Source organism: Staurois parvus, unplaced genomic scaffold (assembly GCF_062004578.1).
Source record: "Staurois parvus isolate SC_StPar_1 unplaced genomic scaffold, SC_StPar_1.0 ptg001381l, whole genome shotgun sequence".
Classification (NCBI taxonomy): Eukaryota; Metazoa; Chordata; class Amphibia; order Anura; family Ranidae; genus Staurois; species Staurois parvus.
Window position 1 is genome coordinate 157,280 of NW_028319177.1, and position 20,631 is coordinate 177,910.

The 20,631-nt window shown below is 43.4% G+C and overlaps 1 protein-coding gene across 1 annotated transcript; it reads right to left on the reverse strand.

The window, feature by feature from the left end:
* Positions 1 to 1,188: 1,188 nt before the first annotated feature.
* Positions 1,189 to 20,213, reverse strand: LOC149436283 (uncharacterized). Its single transcript, XM_089661760.1, has 2 exons — positions 19,719 to 20,213; positions 1,189 to 2,398 (listed from the first exon to the last, which is right to left on the reverse strand). The coding sequence occupies exons 1-2, from the start codon at positions 20,112 to 20,114 to the stop codon at positions 1,979 to 1,981; spliced, it is 816 nt and encodes a 271-aa protein (XP_089517886.1). The 5' UTR covers positions 20,115 to 20,213; the 3' UTR covers positions 1,189 to 1,978.
* Between the last annotated feature and the right edge of the window lie 418 nt (positions 20,214 to 20,631).

Sequence of the window (20,631 nt, forward strand, 5' to 3'; positions counted from 1 at the left end):
TGTCCGCAGTCCCTGGTCATCTCCTGTACTGTGTCCGCAGTCCCTGGTCATCTCCTGTACTGTGTCCGCAGTCTCTGGTCATCTCCTGTACTGTGTCCGCAGTCTCTGGTCATCTCCTGTACTATGTCCGCAGTCTCTGGTCATCTCCTGTACTGTGTCCGCAGTCTCTGGTCATCTCCTGTACTCTGTCTGCAGTCTCTGGTCATCTCCTGTACTATGTCTGCAGTCTCTGGTCATCCCCTGTACTATGTCTGCAGTCCCTGGTCATCTCCTGTACTGTGTGATTTCAAACGTTCAGCTTCCATTAAAAAGTCAGTATGTTTAGTGCAGTTCCGTCTAAGCCTAAGAAACTGACTTTTAGGGACTGACTTTAACCACGATGGATGGTGACAACTTTTCAGTCCAATGAAACTATTCCTATCTGTTTTTTTTTTTTTTTTTAAAGTAGAGGTAACTAACTTCTTATGCTCCACTTTAATTTTCAAGTCCAAAAAATTTATTTCTTCCTGACTAAGTTCGTGTTGAAGGACAATATCCCTATCATTCCTGTTAAGTGTAGAAATAAATTCATCCACAGTACTAGTTCTCCCTTCCCATATGAAAAAGATATCATCAATGTACCTTTTCCAAAACATTAGTTGTGGATATTTGGGACCATACATAGCTTCCTCCTCCCATTTGGCCATAAAGAGGTTGGCCATACTTGGGAAAAATTTTCCTCCCATGTCCGCTCCCCTATTCTGTAAATAAAAAATGTCCTCAAACCAAAAATAATTGCGTTGCATCGCAAAATCCAAAAGAGAGAAAACAAAATTAATCTGAAGGTCTGTTAGTGTATCATCTTCCTTCAGAAAATATTCCACCGCTTCCCTACCATGAGTTTAAGAAGTAATGGTGTATAAAGAGGCGACATCAGCAGTCAGAAAAGTATACATTTCCTTTCATTCAACATCCTCAAAGATATTGATGACCTGAGTTGTATCTTTCAAAGAAGATGGCGTGGCCACAACCAAGGGTTAGAGAAAATTATCTATATATTTCTGCAAGAAACTGGATAAACATGATCTGACATGACTTATATACTATATAAATATATTCTTCAAATTTTTTTTAACGTATAAAAAAGTCATTTTAACATATATTTTTACAAACATTTGTAAATACATTCCAAAAATATAGATTTGTATTTTTAAAGACATACAGTATATTTGAAATTTATTTTTAAAAATATTTTTCATATATTTTGTAATAAAAACACATTTGTATATGTATATGGCCAAAATTGTAGCATTTCAAATATATGACAATATATTTGGGAAGAATATTTTTAAAATAAATTCCAAATATATTTTTCTTCCATATGAGATCTGATCACGGAAGACAGTAAGGGACCTTTCCAAAAATGAAGATTTGTATTTTTAAAGACATACAGTATATTTGAAATGTATTTTTAAAAATATTTTTCAAATATTTTGTAATAAAAATGCATTTCAACATGCTATGTATGTATGATCCCGGAAGACAGCGAGGGGCCTACAGTGCAGTCCCATTGTCCACCTTAGTAGAGGCTCAGACTTTGGTTACCATACAGATTCAAAATGATTAAGTAGCCAAGAAGTGAAAAACACCCAATAGGGCCAATAGGGCCCAACCATCATTACTGTCCACTAAGACAGACATGTGAGGCATGCAGGATTTCCTACAGTTTGTTTTCTTTAGAAAGCAGCCACATCCGGAGTAGCAAAGCCTGTCCCCTGGCAGCAGGCTACACAAAGCTACTCTTTACAGAAACAGTGGTCTCTCTGCAGAGGTCCAGCAGGGTCCAACACTTTCTGGCAGGCCAACTCCTCCAATGTCTGTTTTGGTGATTAGGCAGCACGACTCCACACAATGGCTTCTCGGAGACTTGCTTCCCCGCAGCTTCATTGTCTATTGATTTGCTTTTCTCTGGACTATAATTCCATTGTTTTTGTTGTTTTTAGACGTTGATATTGCTATTGGCCAGCAATGCAGCATTTAAGGAAACAGTAAATTCTTCGGCATACGTTTGGTATGATTTTTGGGCATTTGTTTGACCTTTTTTTTTCTTTTTTCTTACTTCTTTTTTTGCATTCTTTTTAGCTTTGCTGACGAGAGTTTCCAGATTTTTCATCCAGCCGAGGACTCCGGTTTTACAATTTCCGGCAGAAAATGCTTTCTCCACCAAGGCCTCTACGTAGGCTTCGTGTATCTTGTTGGCCTTCTTTCTTATGCCTTCTTCCACCTCTCTTAGCAGATATTCCTCGTACTTCTGCTCATGCCAGCTGGCGCGAGTATTTTGTGCACAACGGCAGCAATCGCAGCTCGATAGGAAGAGTTTCATTGCGATGAGAACACAAATGCCCATCAGACCAACCATCTGCACGAGAGTCAAAAGAGAAATGTTATCCATTGGGAGATATATAATCCAAACACAAAAGATGAGGCAAGGGAACGTAACCCCTTCATGAAGGAGGGCAGTTCTGGGGCAAGGTCACCCAGGGCAACCAAGCCAAACTGCACCCCCCCCCCCCCTTCATTATGTGTGAGCGTCAGGGACGTCACACATAATGGATCCTGTATGAAAACAATGTATGATATAATGTGTCCTGTATGTATACAATGTATTATATAATGGATCCTGTATGTATACAATGTATGATATAATGTATCCTGTATGTATACAATGTATGATATAATGTGTCCTGTATGTATACAATGTATTATATAATGGATCCTGTATGTATACAATGTATGATATAACGGATCCTGTATGTATACAATGTATGATATAATGTGTCCTGTATGTATACAATGTATGATATAATGTGTCCTGTATGTATACAATGTATGATATAATGTGTCCTGTATGTATACAATGTATGATATAACGGATCCTGTATGTATACAATGTATTATATAATGTGTCCTGTATGTATACAATGTATGATATAATGGATCCTCTATGTATACAATGTATGATATAATGGATCCTGTATGTATACAATGTATTATATAATGTGTCCTGTATGTATACAATGTATGATATAATGTGTCCTGTATGTATACAATGTATGATATAATGTGTCCTGTATGTATACAATGTATGATATAATGGATCCTGTATGTATACAATGTATTATATAACGGATCCTGTATGTATACAATGTATTATATAATGTATCCTGTATGTATACAATGTATTATATAATGTGTCCTGTATGTATACAATGTATTATATAATGTATCCTGTATGTATACAATGTATGATATAATGGATCCTGTATGTATACAATGTATGATATAATGTGTCCTGTATGTATACAATGTATGATATAATGTGTCCTGTATGTATACAATGTATGATATAATGTGTCCTGTATGTATACAATGTATGATATGATGTGTCCTGTATGTATACAATGTATGATATAATGGATCCTGTATATATACAATGTATTTTATAATGTGTCCTGTATGTATACAATGTATGATATAATGGATCATGTATGTATACAATGTATGATATAATGGATCCTGTATGTATACAATGTATGATATAATGTGTCCTGTATGTATACAATGTATGATATAACGGATCCTGTATGTATACAATGTATGATATAACGGATCCTGTATGTATACAATGTATGATATAATGGATCCTGTATGTATACAATGTATGATATAACGGATCCTGTATGTATACAATGTATTATATAATGTGTCCTGTATGTATACAATGTATGATATAACGGATCCTGTATGTATACAATGTATTATATAATGTGTCCTGTATGTATACAATGTATTATATAACGGATCCTGTATGTATACAATGTATTATATAATGTGTCCTGTATGTATACAATGTATGATATAACGGATCCTGTATGTATACAATGTATTATATAATGGATCCCGTATGTATACAATGTATGATATAATGGATCCTGGATGTATACAATGTATGATATAATGGATCCTGTATGTATACAATGTATGATATGATGGATCCTGGATGTATACAATGTATGATATAATGTGTCATGTATGTATACAATGTATTATATAATGGATCCTGTATGTATACAATGTATTCTATAATGTGTCCTGTATGTATACAATGTATGATATAATGGATCCTGTATGTATACAATGTATGATATAACGGATCCTGTATGTATACAATGTATTATATAATGGATCCTGTATGTATACAATGTATTATATAATGGATCCCGTATGTATACAATGTATGATATAATGGATCCTGGATGTATACAATGTATGATATAATGGATCCTGTATGTATACAATGTATGATATGATGGATCCTGGATGTATACAATGTATGATATAATGTGTCATGTATGTATACAATGTATTATATAATGGATCCTGTATGTATACAATGTATTATATAATGTGTCATGTATGTATACAATGTTTGATATAATGTGTCCCGTATGTATACAATGTATTATATAATGGATCCTGTATGTATACAATGTATTTTATAATGTGTCCTGTATGTATACAATGTATGATATAATGGATCATGTATGTATACAATGTATGATATAATGGATCCTGTATGTATACAATGTATTATATAATGTGTCCTGTATGTATACAATGTATTATATAATGTGTCCTGTATGTATACAATGTATGATATAACGGATCCTGTATGTATACAATGTATGATATAATGGATCATGTATGTATACAATGTATGATATAATGGATCCTGTATGTATACAATGTATGATATAACGGATCCTGTATGTATACAATGTATGATATAACGGATCCTGTATGTATACAATGTATTATATAATGTGTCCTGTATGTATACAATGTATGATATAACGGATCCTGTATGTATACAATGTATTATATAACGGATCCTGTATGTATACAATGTATGATATAATGTGTCCTGTATGTATACAATGTATGATATAATGTGTCCTGTATGTATACAATGTATTCTATAATGTGTCCTGTATGTATACAATGTATGATATAATGTGTCCTGTATGTATACAATGTATGATATAATGTGTCCTGTATGTATACAATGTATGATATAATGTGTCCTGTATGTATACAATGTATGATATAATGGATCCTGTATGTATACAAGGTATTATATAATGTGTCCTGTATGTATACAATGTATTATATAATGTGTCCTGTATGTATACAATGTATGATATAACGGATCCTGTATGTATACAATGTATGATATAATGTGTCCTGTATGTATACAATGTATTATATAATGGATCCTGTATGTATACAATGTATGATATAACGGATCCTGTATGTATACAATGTATTATATAATGGATCCTGTATGTATACAATGTATTATATAATGGATCCTGTATGTATACAATGTATTCTATAATGGATCCTGTATGTATACAATGTATGATATAATGGATCCTGGATGTATACAATGTATGATATAATGGATCCTGTATGTATACAATGTATGATATGATGGATCCTGGATGTATACAATGTATGATATAATGTGTCCTGTATGTATACAATGTATGATATGATGGATCCTGGATGTATACAATGTATGATATAATGTGTCATGTATGTATACAATGTATTATATAATGGATCCTGTATGTATACAATGTATTATATAATGTGTCATGTATGTATACAATGTATGATATAATGTGTCCCGTATGTATACAATGTATTATATAATGGATCCTGTATGTATACAATGTATTATATAATGTGTCCTGTATGTATACAATGTATGATATAATGGATCCTGTATGTATACAATGTATGATATAATGTGTCCTGTATGTATACAATGTATTATATAATGTGTCCTGTATGTATACAATGTATGATATAACGGATCCTGTATGTATACAATGTATGATATAATGGATCATGTATGTATACAATGTATAATATAATGGATCCTGTATGTATACAATGTATGATATAACGGATCCTGTATGTATACAATGTATTATATAACGGATCCTGTATGTATACAATGTATGATATAACGGATCCTGTATGTATACAATGTATGATATAATGTGTCCTGTATGTATACAAGGTATTATATAATGTGTCCTGTATGTATACAATGTATTCTATAATGTGTCCTGTATGTATACAAGGTATTATATAACGGATCCTGTATGTATACAATGTATGATATAACAGATCCTGTATGTATACAATGTATTATATAATGGATCCCGTATGTATACAATGTATGATATAATGGATCCTGGATGTATACAATGTATGATATAATGGATCCTGTATGTATACAATGTATGATATGATGGATCCTGGATGTATACAATGTATGATATAATGGATCCTGTATGTATACAATGTATGATATGATGGATCCTGGATGTATACAATGTATGATATAATGTGTCATGTATGTATACAATGTATTATATAATGGATCATGTATGTATACAATGTATTATATAATGTGTCATGTATGTATACAATGTATGATATAATGTGTCCCGTATGTATACAATGTATTATATAATGGATCCTGTATGTATACAATTAGAGATGAGCGAATCGAAGTATCCGAAGTGGAATTCGAGTCGAATATCGGAAAAATTTCGATTCGTGCCGAATCCGAAAAACAGCCTAATTCGGACGCGCGAATCGAAATTTTTCCGAAAATGGCGGCTGACATGTGCGGCGACGGAGCGGGGATGTCGGGGAAGGCGCGCAGACAAGGCGCGCTGCCCCATAATGCATTCCTCAACGACATGTGATCGCATCAGCCAATCAGCAGCCAGCCAGCCAGCACTGTGTAATGGTCGAGGTATATATAGCGGCCATTTTGGAAATCTTCATTTGCCTGCAGTCATTGAACAGAGGCAGACCGCTCTGTACTAGGGACAGGGACAGAGTTAGGGCCACAGAAACGAGAATTGGGGACAGAGAGAAGTTACTTAGGGACAGAGAACCATTACTCAGGGACACAGACTTGTTAATGAGGGCCACAGAATCGTTATTTAGGGACAAAGAAACGCTAGTTAGGGCCACAGAATTCATACTCAGGGACAGACAGAATTGTTACTCAGTGCCAGAGAATTGTTACTTAGGGCCACAGAAACGTTATTAGGGCCACAGAATTTTTACTCAGGGACAGACAGAATTGTTACTGAGTGCCAGAGAATTGTTACTCAGGGACAGACAGAATTGTTACTGAGTGCCAGAGAATTCTTACTCAGGGCCACAGAATTCATTCTCAGGGACAGACAGAATTGTTACTCAGGGACAGACAGAATTGTTACTGAGTGCCAGAGAATTGTTACTCAGGGACAGACAGAATTGTTACTGAGTGCCAGAGAATTGTTACTCAGGGACAGACAGAATTGTTACTGAGTGCCAGAGAATTGTTACTCAGGGACAGACAGAATTGTTACTGAGTGCCAGAGAATTGTTACTCAGGGACAGACAGAATTGTTACTGAGTGCCAGAGAATTGTTACTCAGGGACAGACAGAATTGTTACTGAGTGCCAGAGAATTGTTACTCAGGGACAGACAGAATTGTTACTGAGTGCCAGAGAATTGTTACTCAGGGACAGACAGAATTGTTACTGAGTGCCAGAGAATTGTTACTCGCACAGACACAAAATTGTTACTTGCACAGACACAGAATTGTTACTCGCGCAGACACAGAATTGTTACTCAGGGCCACAGAATTCATACTCAGGGACAGACAGAATTGTTACTGAGTGCCAGAGAATTGTTACTCAGGGACAGACAGAATTGTTACTGAGTGCCAGAGAATTGTTACTCAGGGACAGACAGAATTGTTACTGAGTGCCAGAGAATTGTTACTCGCACAGACACAAAATTGTTACTTGCACAGACACAGAATTGTTACTCGCACAGACACAGAATTGTTACTCAGGGCCACAGAATTCATACTCAGGGACAGACAGAATTGTTACTGAGCGCCAGAGAATTGTTACTCAGGGACAGACAGAATTGTTACTGAGTGCCAGAGAATTGTTACTCAGGGACAGACAGAATTGTTACTGAGTGCCAGAGAATTGTTACTCAGGGACAGACAGAATTGTTACTGAGTGCCAGAGAATTGTTACTCAGGGACAGACAGAATTGTTACTGAGTGCCAGAGAATTGTTACTCGCACAGACACAAAATTGTTACTTGCACAGACACAGAATTGTTACTCGCACAGACACAGAATTGTTACTCAGGGCCACAGAATTCATACTCAGGGACAGACAGAATTGTTACTGAGTGCCAGAGAATTGTTACTCAGGGACAGACAGAATTGTTACTGAGTGCCAGAGAATTGTTACTCAGGGACAGACAGAATTGTTACTGAGTGCCAGAGAATTGTTACTCGCACAGACACAAAATTGTTACTTGCACAGACACAGAATTGTTACTCGCACAGACACAGAATTGTTACTCAGGGCCACAGAATTCATACTCAGGGACAGACAGAATTGTTACTGAGTGCCAGAGAATTGTTACTCAGGGACAGACAGAATTGTTACTGAGTGCCAGAGAATTGTTACTCAGGGACAGACAGAATTGTTACTGAGTGCCAGAGAATTGTTACTCGCACAGACACAAAATTGTTACTTGCACAGACACAGAATTGTTACTCGCACAGACACAGAATTGTTACTCAGGGCCACAGAATTCATACTCAGGGACAGACAGAATTGTTACTGAGTGCCAGAGAATTGTTACTCAGGGACAGACAGAATTGTTACTGAGTGCCAGAGAATTGTTACTCAGGGACAGACAGAATTGTTACTGAGTGCCAGAGAATTGTTACTCGCACAGACACAAAATTGTTACTTGCACAGACACAGAATTGTTACTCGCACAGACACAGAATTGTTACTCAGGGCCACAGAATTCATACTCAGGGATAGACAGAATTGTTACTGAGTGCCAGAGAATTGTTACTCAGGGACAGACAGAATTGTTACTGAGTGCCAGAGAATTGTTACTCAGGGACAGACAGAATTGTTACTGAGTGCCAGAGAATTGTTACTCAGGGACAGACAGAATTGTTACTGAGTGCCAGAGAATTGTTACTCAGGGACAGACAGAATTGTTACTGAGTGCCAGAGAATTGTTACTCAGGGACAGACAGAATTGTTACTGAGTGCCAGAGAATTGTTACTCAGGGACAGACAGAATTGTTACTGAGTGCCAGAGAATTGTTACTCGCACAGACACAAAATTGTTACTTGCACAGACACAGAATTGTTACTCGCGCAGACACAGAATTGTTACTCAGGGCCACAGAATTCATACTCAGGGACAGACAGAATTGTTACTGAGTGCCAGAGAATTGTTACTCAGGGACAGACAGAATTGTTACTGAGTGCCAGAGAATTGTTACTCAGGGACAGACAGAATTGTTACTGAGTGCCAGAGAATTGTTACTCGCACAGACACAAAATTGTTACTTGCACAGACACAGAATTGTTACTCGCGCAGACACAGAATTGTTACTCAGGGCCACAGAATTCATACTCAGGGACAGACAGAATTGTTACTGAGTGCCAGAGAATTGTTACTCAGGGACAGACAGAATTGTTACTGAGTGCCAGAGAATTGTTACTCAGGGACAGACAGAATTGTTACTGAGTGCCAGAGAATTGTTACTCAGGGACAGACAGAATTGTTACTGAGTGCCAGAGAATTGTTACTCGCACAGACACAAAATTGTTACTTGCACAGACACAGAATTGTTACTCGCACAGACACAGAATTGTTACTCAGGGCCACAGAATTCATACTCAGGGACAGACAGAATTGTTACTGAGCGCCAGAGAATTGTTACTCAGGGACAGACAGAATTGTTACTGAGTGCCAGAGAATTGTTACTCAGGGACAGACAGAATTGTTACTGAGTGCCAGAGAATTGTTACTCAGGGACAGACAGAATTGTTACTGAGTGCCAGAGAATTGTTACTCAGGGACAGACAGAATTGTTACTGAGTGCCAGAGAATTGTTACTCGCACAGACACAAAATTGTTACTTGCACAGACACAGAATTGTTACTCGCGCAGACACAGAATTGTTACTCAGGGCCACAGAATTCATACTCAGGGACAGACAGAATTGTTACTGAGTGCCAGAGAATTGTTACTCAGGGACAGACAGAATTGTTACTGAGTGCCAGAGAATTGTTACTCAGGGACAGACAGAATTGTTACTGAGTGCCAGAGAATTGTTACTCAGGGACAGACAGAATTGTTACTGAGTGCCAGAGAATTGTTACTCGCACAGACACAAAATTGTTACTTGCACAGACACAGAATTGTTACTCGCACAGACACAGAATTGTTACTCAGGGCCACAGAATTCATACTCAGGGACAGACAGAATTGTTACTGAGCGCCAGAGAATTGTTACTCAGGGACAGACAGAATTGTTACTGAGTGCCAGAGAATTGTTACTCAGGGACAGACAGAATTGTTACTGAGTGCCAGAGAATTGTTACTCAGGGACAGACAGAATTGTTACTGAGTGCCAGAGAATTGTTACTCAGGGACAGACAGAATTGTTACTGAGTGCCAGAGAATTGTTACTCGCACAGACACAAAATTGTTACTTGCACAGACACAGAATTGTTACTCGCGCAGACACAGAATTGTTACTCAGGGCCACAGAATTCATACTCAGGGACAGACAGAATTGTTACTGAGTGCCAGAGAATTGTTACTCAGGGACAGACAGAATTGTTACTGAGTGCCAGAGAATTGTTACTCAGGGACAGACAGAATTGTTACTGAGTGCCAGATAATTGTTACTTAGGGCCACAGAAACGTTATTAGGGCCACAGAATTGTTACTCAGGGACAGACAGAATTGTTACTGAGTGCCAGAGAATTGTTACTTAGGGCCACAGAAACTTTAGTTAGGGCCACAGAATTGTTACTCAGGGACAGACACAGAATTGTTACTGAGGGCCACAGAACTGTTACTTAGGGCCACAGAATTGTTACTCGCACAGACACAGAATTGTTACTCAGGGACACAGAATTGTTACTCAGGGACACATAATCGTTGAATTAAATAGTATGTCAGACAACATGCAGAGGAGTGGCAGAGGAGGCAATGTTTTAGGAGCGAGCAGACGTGGCAGCAGAGGAAGGGGTCGAGGCAGCACTATTCGCAGCCAGAGGCCAGTGCTCCCGGTGTCATCCAGCGGTCGTGTCTCCACCGACAACCCTGCCGTTATCGATTGGTTGGCTCGGTCGTCTTCCTCTTTCCAGGTCACCTCTGACACCTACAGCCAACGGTCGGTGGGTACGTCAGACACAAACGTTAGTTGGCATGGCCCGGGACCTAGCCCACTGAAATCACGTGTCCTCTACCTGCCCCTGTCCTTTGGTGTTCCCTCACCAAGCGAAGTATCGCATGCTGTGGGCTCAGCCCCACTGTACAGTGAGGAAGAGCTAACAGAGGGCGGTCAGGAACGGGGGGAGACATCCGCCTTTTCAGCAGCTAGGCGAAGAAGTAGTGGCGAGGAGAGTGGCCCGGTAGCCGGTCTGGAGACAGGTCTGTCTCCTGACCCAGACGCAGCCGAGGGGGCTAGTAGTGAGGCGGAGACCCTACTTGATGATGAGGAGGTTGATCGCACTTGGCAGCCTCGTCGTCATCAGGTAATTTCTTCCGCATCATCAGGAGAAGAGGGTGGCAGCTTGGCAGTGAGCGAAACAGTCGGTGGGTTGCCCAGGAGACAGCAGCAGGGTCGCAGCAGTGTCAGTGGAAGCAGTGTCAGTGGAGCCAAACGGCCACGGAGTAGAGCACCAGCTCCACTGCAGCCTACCACCACGGCCAGTAGTGGTGCCGGTGTGCACGGAGGAAGCAGCAGTCAGCCAGTGAGGAGTATCGGGGGCAAAGTTTCCTACTCGGCGGTGTGGCAATATTTCGTCAAGCCGCCCGAGGAAGTAAACGTAGCCGTATGTCGACTATGTGGCCAGAAAGTCAAGCGTGGCCAGGGGGCCCATGTTGGGACTATTTGGGCCATGTTGGGACAATGGGAGACCTCCCATTGCTGCTGTCTCCATCGCCACACTCTGCCATGTGCCACTTTCAGGTCTCCTCACACACTGCTGGTGTGTTCAGTTTTTTGACATAGGGTGCTGGCAGATTACGGGCCTCCCATAGCTGCTGCCAGGCCCCTAATCTGCCATGGGCCCCTATATACCGCCTCCTCATGCTGCTGCCAGGTCCACAGTGTCTCATGCCATGTGCCACTTTCAGGTCTCCTCACACTGCTGGTGTGTTGAATTTTTTGACATAGGGTGCTGGCAGATTATGGGCCTCCTATAGCTGCTGCCAGGCCCCTAATCTGCCATAGGCCCCTATATACCGCCTCCTCATGCTGCTGCCAGGTCCAGAGTCTCTCATGGGTCCCTGTACGGCCTCCCATTGCTGCTGTCTCCATCGCCACACTCTGCCATGTGCCACTTTCAGGTCTCCTCACACACTGCTGGTGTGTTCAGTTTTTTGACATAGGGTGCTGGCAGATTACGGGCCTCCCATAGCTGCTGCCAGGCCCCTAATCTGCCATAGGCCCCTATATACCGCCTCCTCATGCTGCTGCCAGGTCCAGAGTCTCTCATGGGTCCCTGTACGGCCTCCCATTGCTGCTGTCTCCATCGCCACACTCTGCCATGTGCCACTTTCAGGTCTCCTCACACACTACTGGTGTGTTCAGTTTTTTGACATAGGGTGCTGGCAGATTACGGGCCCCTAATCTGCCATAGGCCCCTATATACCGCCTCCTCATGCTGCTGCCAGGCCCGTAATCTGTCATGGGCCCCTGTTGTCGCTTGTTGGCATATTCCGCTCGTTCAGATGCTCCTTCTCCTGCTACTCATCTTCACGGATTCCGTCAGCAGTCTTTCTTGGAATCCGTTTCCAAGAGACAACAGTTTGCGAGCACGCACCCGACGGTGCAGAAGCTGAACGTCCTCCTGTCCAAGTTGCTGCTGCCAGGCTCGTAATCTGTCATGCGCCCCTGTACCGCCTCCTCATGCTGCTGCCAGGTCCAGAGTGTGTCATGGGCCCCCGTACCGACTCCTCATGCTGCTGCCAGGCCCGTAATCTGTCATGGGCCCCTGTACCGCCTCCCCATGCTGCTGCCAGGTCCAGAGTGTGTCATGGGTCCCTGTACGGCCTCCCATTGCTGCTGCCAGGCCCGTAATCTGCCATGGGCCCCTGTACCGACTCCTCATGCTGCTGCCAGGCCCGTAATCTGTCATGGGCCCCTGTACCGCCTCCTCATGCTGCTGCCAGGTCCAGAGTGTGTCATGGGTCCCTGTACGGCCTCCCATTGCTGCTGTCTCTATCGCCACACTCTGCCATGTGCCACTTTCAGGTCTCCTCACACTGCTGGTGGTTTCCATTTTTGTCATAGGGTGCTGTATGGCCTCCCATTGCTGCTGCCTCCACCGCCACACTGTGGCTCCACACTCTGGTTTTGGCCCCGTGACTGCCCAAATGAGTGAAGTGTGCGGTGATTCTAAGATCGACGGCACTCATCTGCATGTCATACTGACTGACAGTATTATTTCTCTTCCCCAGCAGACTCCAAGGGCATTTAAATTAAAGGTACAGTGTTCTGCACTAATATTAAGTCTCTCTGAAGCCTAGAAACACCCTTTTTTAAGTTAAATTCACAGCGAATTTATTCGACTCGAATCGAATATTGTCCACGAATTCGCCGAATCAGTCGAATCGAATTTTTCATTTCTTCGCTCATCTCTATATACAATGTATGATATAACGTGTCCTGTATGTATACAATGTATGATATAATGTGTCCTGTATGTATACAATGTATTATATAATGTGTCCTGTATGTATACAATGTATGATATAATGGATCCTGTATGTATACAATGTATGATATAATGGATCCTGTATGTATACAATGTATGATATAACGTGTCCTGTATGTATACAATGTATGATATAATGGATCCTGTGTGTATACAATGTATGATATAATGGATCCTGTATGTATACAATGTATTATATAATGGATCCTGGATGAACTGCAGAAAACTTGCCCCTCTCCTCATCTCCGCAACATAGAGGGGGAAGGTGATCTGTAGTCCACCGAGAGAACTGGGAACAATGTAGCTGTGATCAGACAGCCCAGGCGGAGAGGAAGTCATCAGCCCACAAAGATTTCTGGCAGGATCAGAGGGGATATCTTTCATATCAAACTGATATACAGTAACCGACTTTCTATGAAATATTTAACAGAAGAAAGGGCAGCAGATAAAAGAGGCTCATTGGTCATTGCAGGCGCCACACACAAATACATCGAATATATACCGTACATACAAACTCCATCTGATTTCCACACTCCAATGTGCTGCTGCAATCTTTAGAGACATTTATTCATCCGGTACAAAGGTAAGTCCAACACGTTCCCAGCGTCCCCTCAGCCTCAGGTGAAGCGCAATGAACAAAGTAATGAGATATATTAGAATACAAAGCGCAAAGGAAGATGGCTCCCACTGCTGTCTCTGAGCCTATGAGGAGGGAGAGAGCCAAGAGAGCCGCTGGTCTTGTGCACAGCCCTGGATTGAGCTCAGGTTAGGGCTGTCTTAATGAATGGTTGCACACGGGCACTGCCCAGGGGCCCCAGAGGCACGTAGCCCATTATCAGGGCCAGGACAAGGTTGGGGTGGGCACCATCTTGGGGGGGGGGGGTTGCACTGGTGATTTGGCTGCTCCTTCCACTCCTCTTTAACAGGAGTAACTGCAATGTCACTCCTGTCAGAAGGAGCTGCTGCTAGCTTTTGCTTGAGAGAGGATTCACCTTTCTCCTCCTTCCTGCAGGGGGCGGAAGAGAGCTGACGCTGAGACTTAGAAGTCACTTCTGTCCCTCCATGAAAGAGGAAGGAGGAGCTGCCTTTAGTGCTGGTGGGAACAACATTTGTGATCTCTGAGTACAAGGGGGAAGGGGGGAAGGGGGGGCACAACTTTTATGTAAGGGGGCACTGTAATGGGGACACCTGATGTATGGGGACACTGTGATGGGAAACCTGATGTATGGGGACACTGTGATGGGAAACCTGATGTATGGGGGCACTGTGAGGGGGACACCTGATGTATGGGGCACTGTGATGGGAAACCTGATGTATGGGGGCACTGTGAGGGGACACCTGATGTATGGGGGCACTGTGATGGGATACCTGATGTATGGGGCACTGTGATGGGAAACCTGATGTATGGGGGCACTGTGAGGGGGACACCTGATGTATGGGGCACTGTGAGGGGACACCTGATGTATGGGGCACTGTGAGGGGACACCTGATGTATGGGGGCACTGTGATGGGAAACCTGATGTATGGGGCACTGTGATGGAAAACCTGATGTATGGGGGCACTGTGATGGGAAACCTGATGTATGGGGACACTGTGAGGGGACACCTGATGTATGGGGGCACTGTGAGGGGGACACCTGATGTATGGGGGCACTGTGAGGGGGACACCTGATGTATGGGGGCACTGTGAGGGGGACACCTGATGTATGGGGGCACTGTGAGGGGGACACCTGATGTATGGGGCACTGTGAGGGGGACACCTGATGTATGGGGCACTGTGATGGGAAACCTGATGTATGGGGGCACTGTGAGGGGACACCTGATGTATGGGGGCACTGTGAGGGGGACACCTGATGTATGGGGCACTGTGAGGGGGACACCTGATGTATGGGGCACTGTGATGGGAAACCTGATGTATGGGGGCACTGTGAGGGGACACCTGATGTATGGGGGCACTGTGATGGGAAACCTGATGTATGGGGGCACTGTGATGGGAAACCTGATGTATGGGGACACTGTGAGGGGACACCTGATGTATGGGGGCACTGTGAGGGGACACCTGATGTATGAGGGCACTGTGAGGGGACACCTGATGTATGGGGGCACTGTGAGGGGACACCTGATGTATGGGGGCACTGTGAGGGGACACCTGATGTATGGGGGCACTGTGAGGGGGACACCTGATGTATGGGGCACTGTAAGGGGACACCTGATGTATGGGGCACTGTGAGGGGGACACCTGATGTATGGGGGCACTGTGAGGGGACACCTGATGTATGGGGCACTGTGAGGGGGACACCTGATGTATGGGGCACTGTAATGGGGACACCTGATGTATGGGGCACTGTGAGGGGGACACCTGATGTATGGGGCACTGTGAGGGGACACCTGATGTATGGGGCACTGTGAGGGGACACCTGATGTATGGGGCACTGTAATGGGGACACCTGATGTATGGGGCACTGTGAGGGGGACACCTGATGTATGGGGCACTGTGAGGGGACACCTGATGTATGGGGCACTGTGAGGGGGACACCTGATGTATGGGGAACTTTGATGGGGAACCTGATGTATTGGGGCACTGTGAGGGGGACACCTGATGTTTGGGGCACTGTGAGGGCGACACCTGATGTATGGGGAACTTTGATGGGGAACCTGATGTATGGGGCACTGTGAGGGGGACACCTGATGTATGGGGCACTGTGAGGGGGACACCTGATGTATGGGGCACTGTGAGGGGGACACCTGATGTATGGGGGCACTGTGAGGGCGACACCTGATGTATGAAGAACTTTGATGGGGACACCTGATGTATGGGGCACTGTAATGGGGACACCTGATGTATGGGGCACTGTGAGGGGGACACCTGATGTATGGGGCACTGTGAGGGGGACACCTGATGTATGGGGGCACTGTGAGGGCGACACCTGATGTATGGGGAACTTTGATGGGGACACCTGATGTATGGGGCACTGTGTTGGGGACACCTGATGTATGGGGCACTGTGAGGGCGACACTTGATGTAAGGGGGCACTGTGAGGGGGACACCTGATGTAAGGGGGCACTGTGAGGGGGACACCTGATGTATGGGGCACTGTGAGGGGGACACCTGATGTATGGGGGCACTGTGAGGGGGACACCTGATGTATGGGGCACTGTGAGGGCGACACCTGATGTATGGGGCACTGTGAGGGCGACACTTGATGTATGGGGGCACTGTCGTAGGGAACCTAATGTAAGGAGGAAATGTGATGGGGACACCTGATGTACAGTTTCTGAGCACTGTGATGGGGACATCTGAGGTAAGGGGGCACCTGATGCAGGCTGGTGGGGGCCCCAGTGTATTTGTTTGTCCAGGGGGCCATGATGCTATTAAGATGGCAATAGTGGGAGATTCTCTGTGCAACCTCCTTTGCTCTTTGTATTTAAAGAGCTTCCAGGGAAGTGACGAGCCTCAGGTGATACAAAGAGATGAAACAAATCCTCCCACACATGTACCTGTTTATCTACAGCCCTCTCTTCAGCCTACAGCCTTCTAAAACACACAGGTCAAAGGCCTTTTCTCATCTTCAGCAGGCAGGGGGTGGGAATCTGATGTCATACACTGCACAACATTGAGAGGAGAGCTGAGTGTAATCTGAGACCCGAGTGGAGGGAATGCACACACCCTTCCTCTACACAGTCTCCTATGAATACATGCACAGCTGATGCTATTAATCACCTCATGTGTGCTGGAGGGGAGGTGGGGCTGTCTTCTGAGATTCTATGGTGTCAGGATAACCTATCAGAAGTGACTGATGCAGAGAGAGAGCAGATAGGATCCACGTAGGTGATATCCATCGAGGCAGGAGCACACTATAGAGGGATATGCTTTATTCAGTTTTCATTTCATAGGTTTACAACCACTTTAAATGTAAATAATTAATAATAATAATAAAAAATGATTATGATTATTTTATGTTATTATTATTATGTTGTTATTATTATTACTATTACTAATAATAATAACAATAAAATAATCATAAGTTATTATTATTATTATTTATTAATAATAATAATAATAATAATAATATAATAATAAAACCAATAAAATAGTAATAACAACAACAATAATAATAATAATAATAATTTATATATATATGATAATAATAATAATATTAATAATAAAAACCAATAAAATAATAATAATATTAACAATAATAATAATTTATATATAAATAATAATACTAATAATTATAATAATAATTACTATAATTATACAGGATTTATATATCACCATCAGTTTGCACAGCAATTTACAAAATATGGGCAGACAATACAATTACAATACAAAAGAAATCAGGGGGACCTGCCCAGGGGCGGACTGACAACCTCATGGGGCAAATAGGGGATCATGGGGTCCCTGTGTCCTCGCTCACTCTCAAAGCACACCCAAAAAAGCCTATAAGAGGTACCAGGGGCATTTCATGGGGCCCCCTACTGACCCCGGGCCCTTGGGCAGCGCCCGAGTGTTTGAATGGTCAGTCCGCCCCTGGACCTGCCTATTAATTTTGTCATTACTCTACACCAGAAAAAGAGCGGGGAAGCACAAAACTGTTGAGTTGCTCTTACCTTTGTACCTGTTGAATAAATGTCTCTGAAGATTGCAGCAGCAAATTGGAGTGTGTAAAATATTTGGAGTTTGTATTAGTGACAGTTTGGAACCCGTCTTTCCCTGCCCCCACCATGTATAAGTGACAGTTTGGAACCCGTCTTTCCCTGCCCCCACCATGTATAAGTGACAGTTTGGAACCCGTCTTTCCCTGCCCCCACCATGTATAAGTGACAGTTTGGAACCCGTCTTTCCCTGCCCCCACCATGTATAAGTGACAGTTTGGAACCCGTCTTTCCCTGCCCCCACCATGTATAAGTGACAGTTTGGAACCCGTCTTTCCCTGCCCCCACCATGTATAGGTGACAGTTTGGAACCCGTCTTTCACTGCCCCCACCATGTATAAGTGACAGTTTGGAACCCGTCTTTCACTGCCCCCACCATGTATAAGTGACAGTTTGGAACCCGTCTTTCCCTGCCCCCACCATGTATTAGTGACAGTTTGGAACCCGTCTTTCTCTGCCCCCACCATGTATTAGTGACAGTTTGGAACCTGTCTTTCTCTGCCCCCACCATGTATTAGTGACAGTTTGGAACCCGTCTTTCACTGCCCCCACCATGTATAAGTGACAGTTTGGAACCCGTCTTTCTCTGCCCCCACCATGTATTAGTGACAGTTTGGAACCCGTCTTTCCCTGCCCCCACCATGTATTAGTGACAGTTTGGAACCCGTCTTTCTCTGCCCCCACCATGTATTAGTGACAGTTTGGAACCCGTCTTTCCCTGCCCCCACCATGTATTAGTGACAGTTTGGAACCCGTCTTTCCCTGCCCCCACCATGTATTAGTGACAGTTTGGAACCCGTCTTTCTCTGCCCCCACCATTTATAAGTGACAGTTTGGAACCCGTCTTTCCCTGCCCCCACCATGTATTAGTGACAGTTTGGAACCCGTCTTTCCCTGCCCCCACCATGTATTAGTGACAGTTTGGAACCCGTCTTTCCCTGCCCCCACCATGTATTAGTGACAGTTTGGAACCCGTCTTTCTCTGCCCCCACCATTTATAAGTGACAGTTTGGAACCCGTCTTTCCCTGCCCCCACCATGTATTAGTGACAGTTTGGAACCCGTCCTTTCCCTGCCCCCACCACTCTCATTGCATTGTGTGGAGTACACGCGCCCCACTATGGTGTCCATATATATAAATATCCCGTACCTGGCCTATCGGCTTGACTATGGCATTTTTTTCTCCCCCTCTTAGAAACCTCACCAAGCAGTTCAGGTATCTTCCATCACTCAATACAATCAAGAACCATAAAATAGGAGCGGTGGAGATTCGAATGAAGCTGTAACAAGAGCGACATCCTGAGCAGCACGATCGACACGATGAACAAGGAATGTCAGAAAACTTGCACCCCAGAAACAGCAGAATCAGGCACGGCACGACGATGAAGAACAAGCTGTAGATGAAGGCCATGGCAGAGTCTCCGGGACAGTCAAAGTCGCCTTCCACAAATTTCTCCAGCAGGAGAAGGAGGAGAGCCAGGCCCGTCGTGGACAGGATATTGAAATAGGACAAGATGAAGGTTCTCAGCGCCTCCAGCCCACTCATTATCCAAGGAAATGTATCGGTCTGGTGTCACTGATTATTCGTTGGTCTTCTGAGCCTCGGTAGCCGGTGTCTCCTTTTTGTGAGGGTGAAATAGAGGTGGAACTTCAGGATCTTCTTGAAATCTAGAAGTAAAAGTTTAAAAATTTCCCCTAGATTTATTTTAGTAAACAAATTCTTTACATTGCAGTCTGTGAGTGGAGAGTGAGCTCCAGGGGAAGAAAAAAGGGTGACATGTCTGATGCAGTCTATTAACTGCATTAACACATCTGCTTTTGATTGGATCTATCAGTGATCCAATGAGGGTCACAGCTGGGCCTGGGGGTTCCACCACCACATGGCATTGGCTTGCAACTGGGCCCTGGGGTTCCCCCACCAACTGGTGCTGGGTTGCAACTGGGCCCTGGGGTTCTACCACCACCTGGTGTTGACTTGGAACTGGGCCCTGGGGTTCTACCACCACCTGGTGTTGGCTTGGAACTGGGCCCTAGGGTTCTACCACCACCTGGTGTTGGCTTGC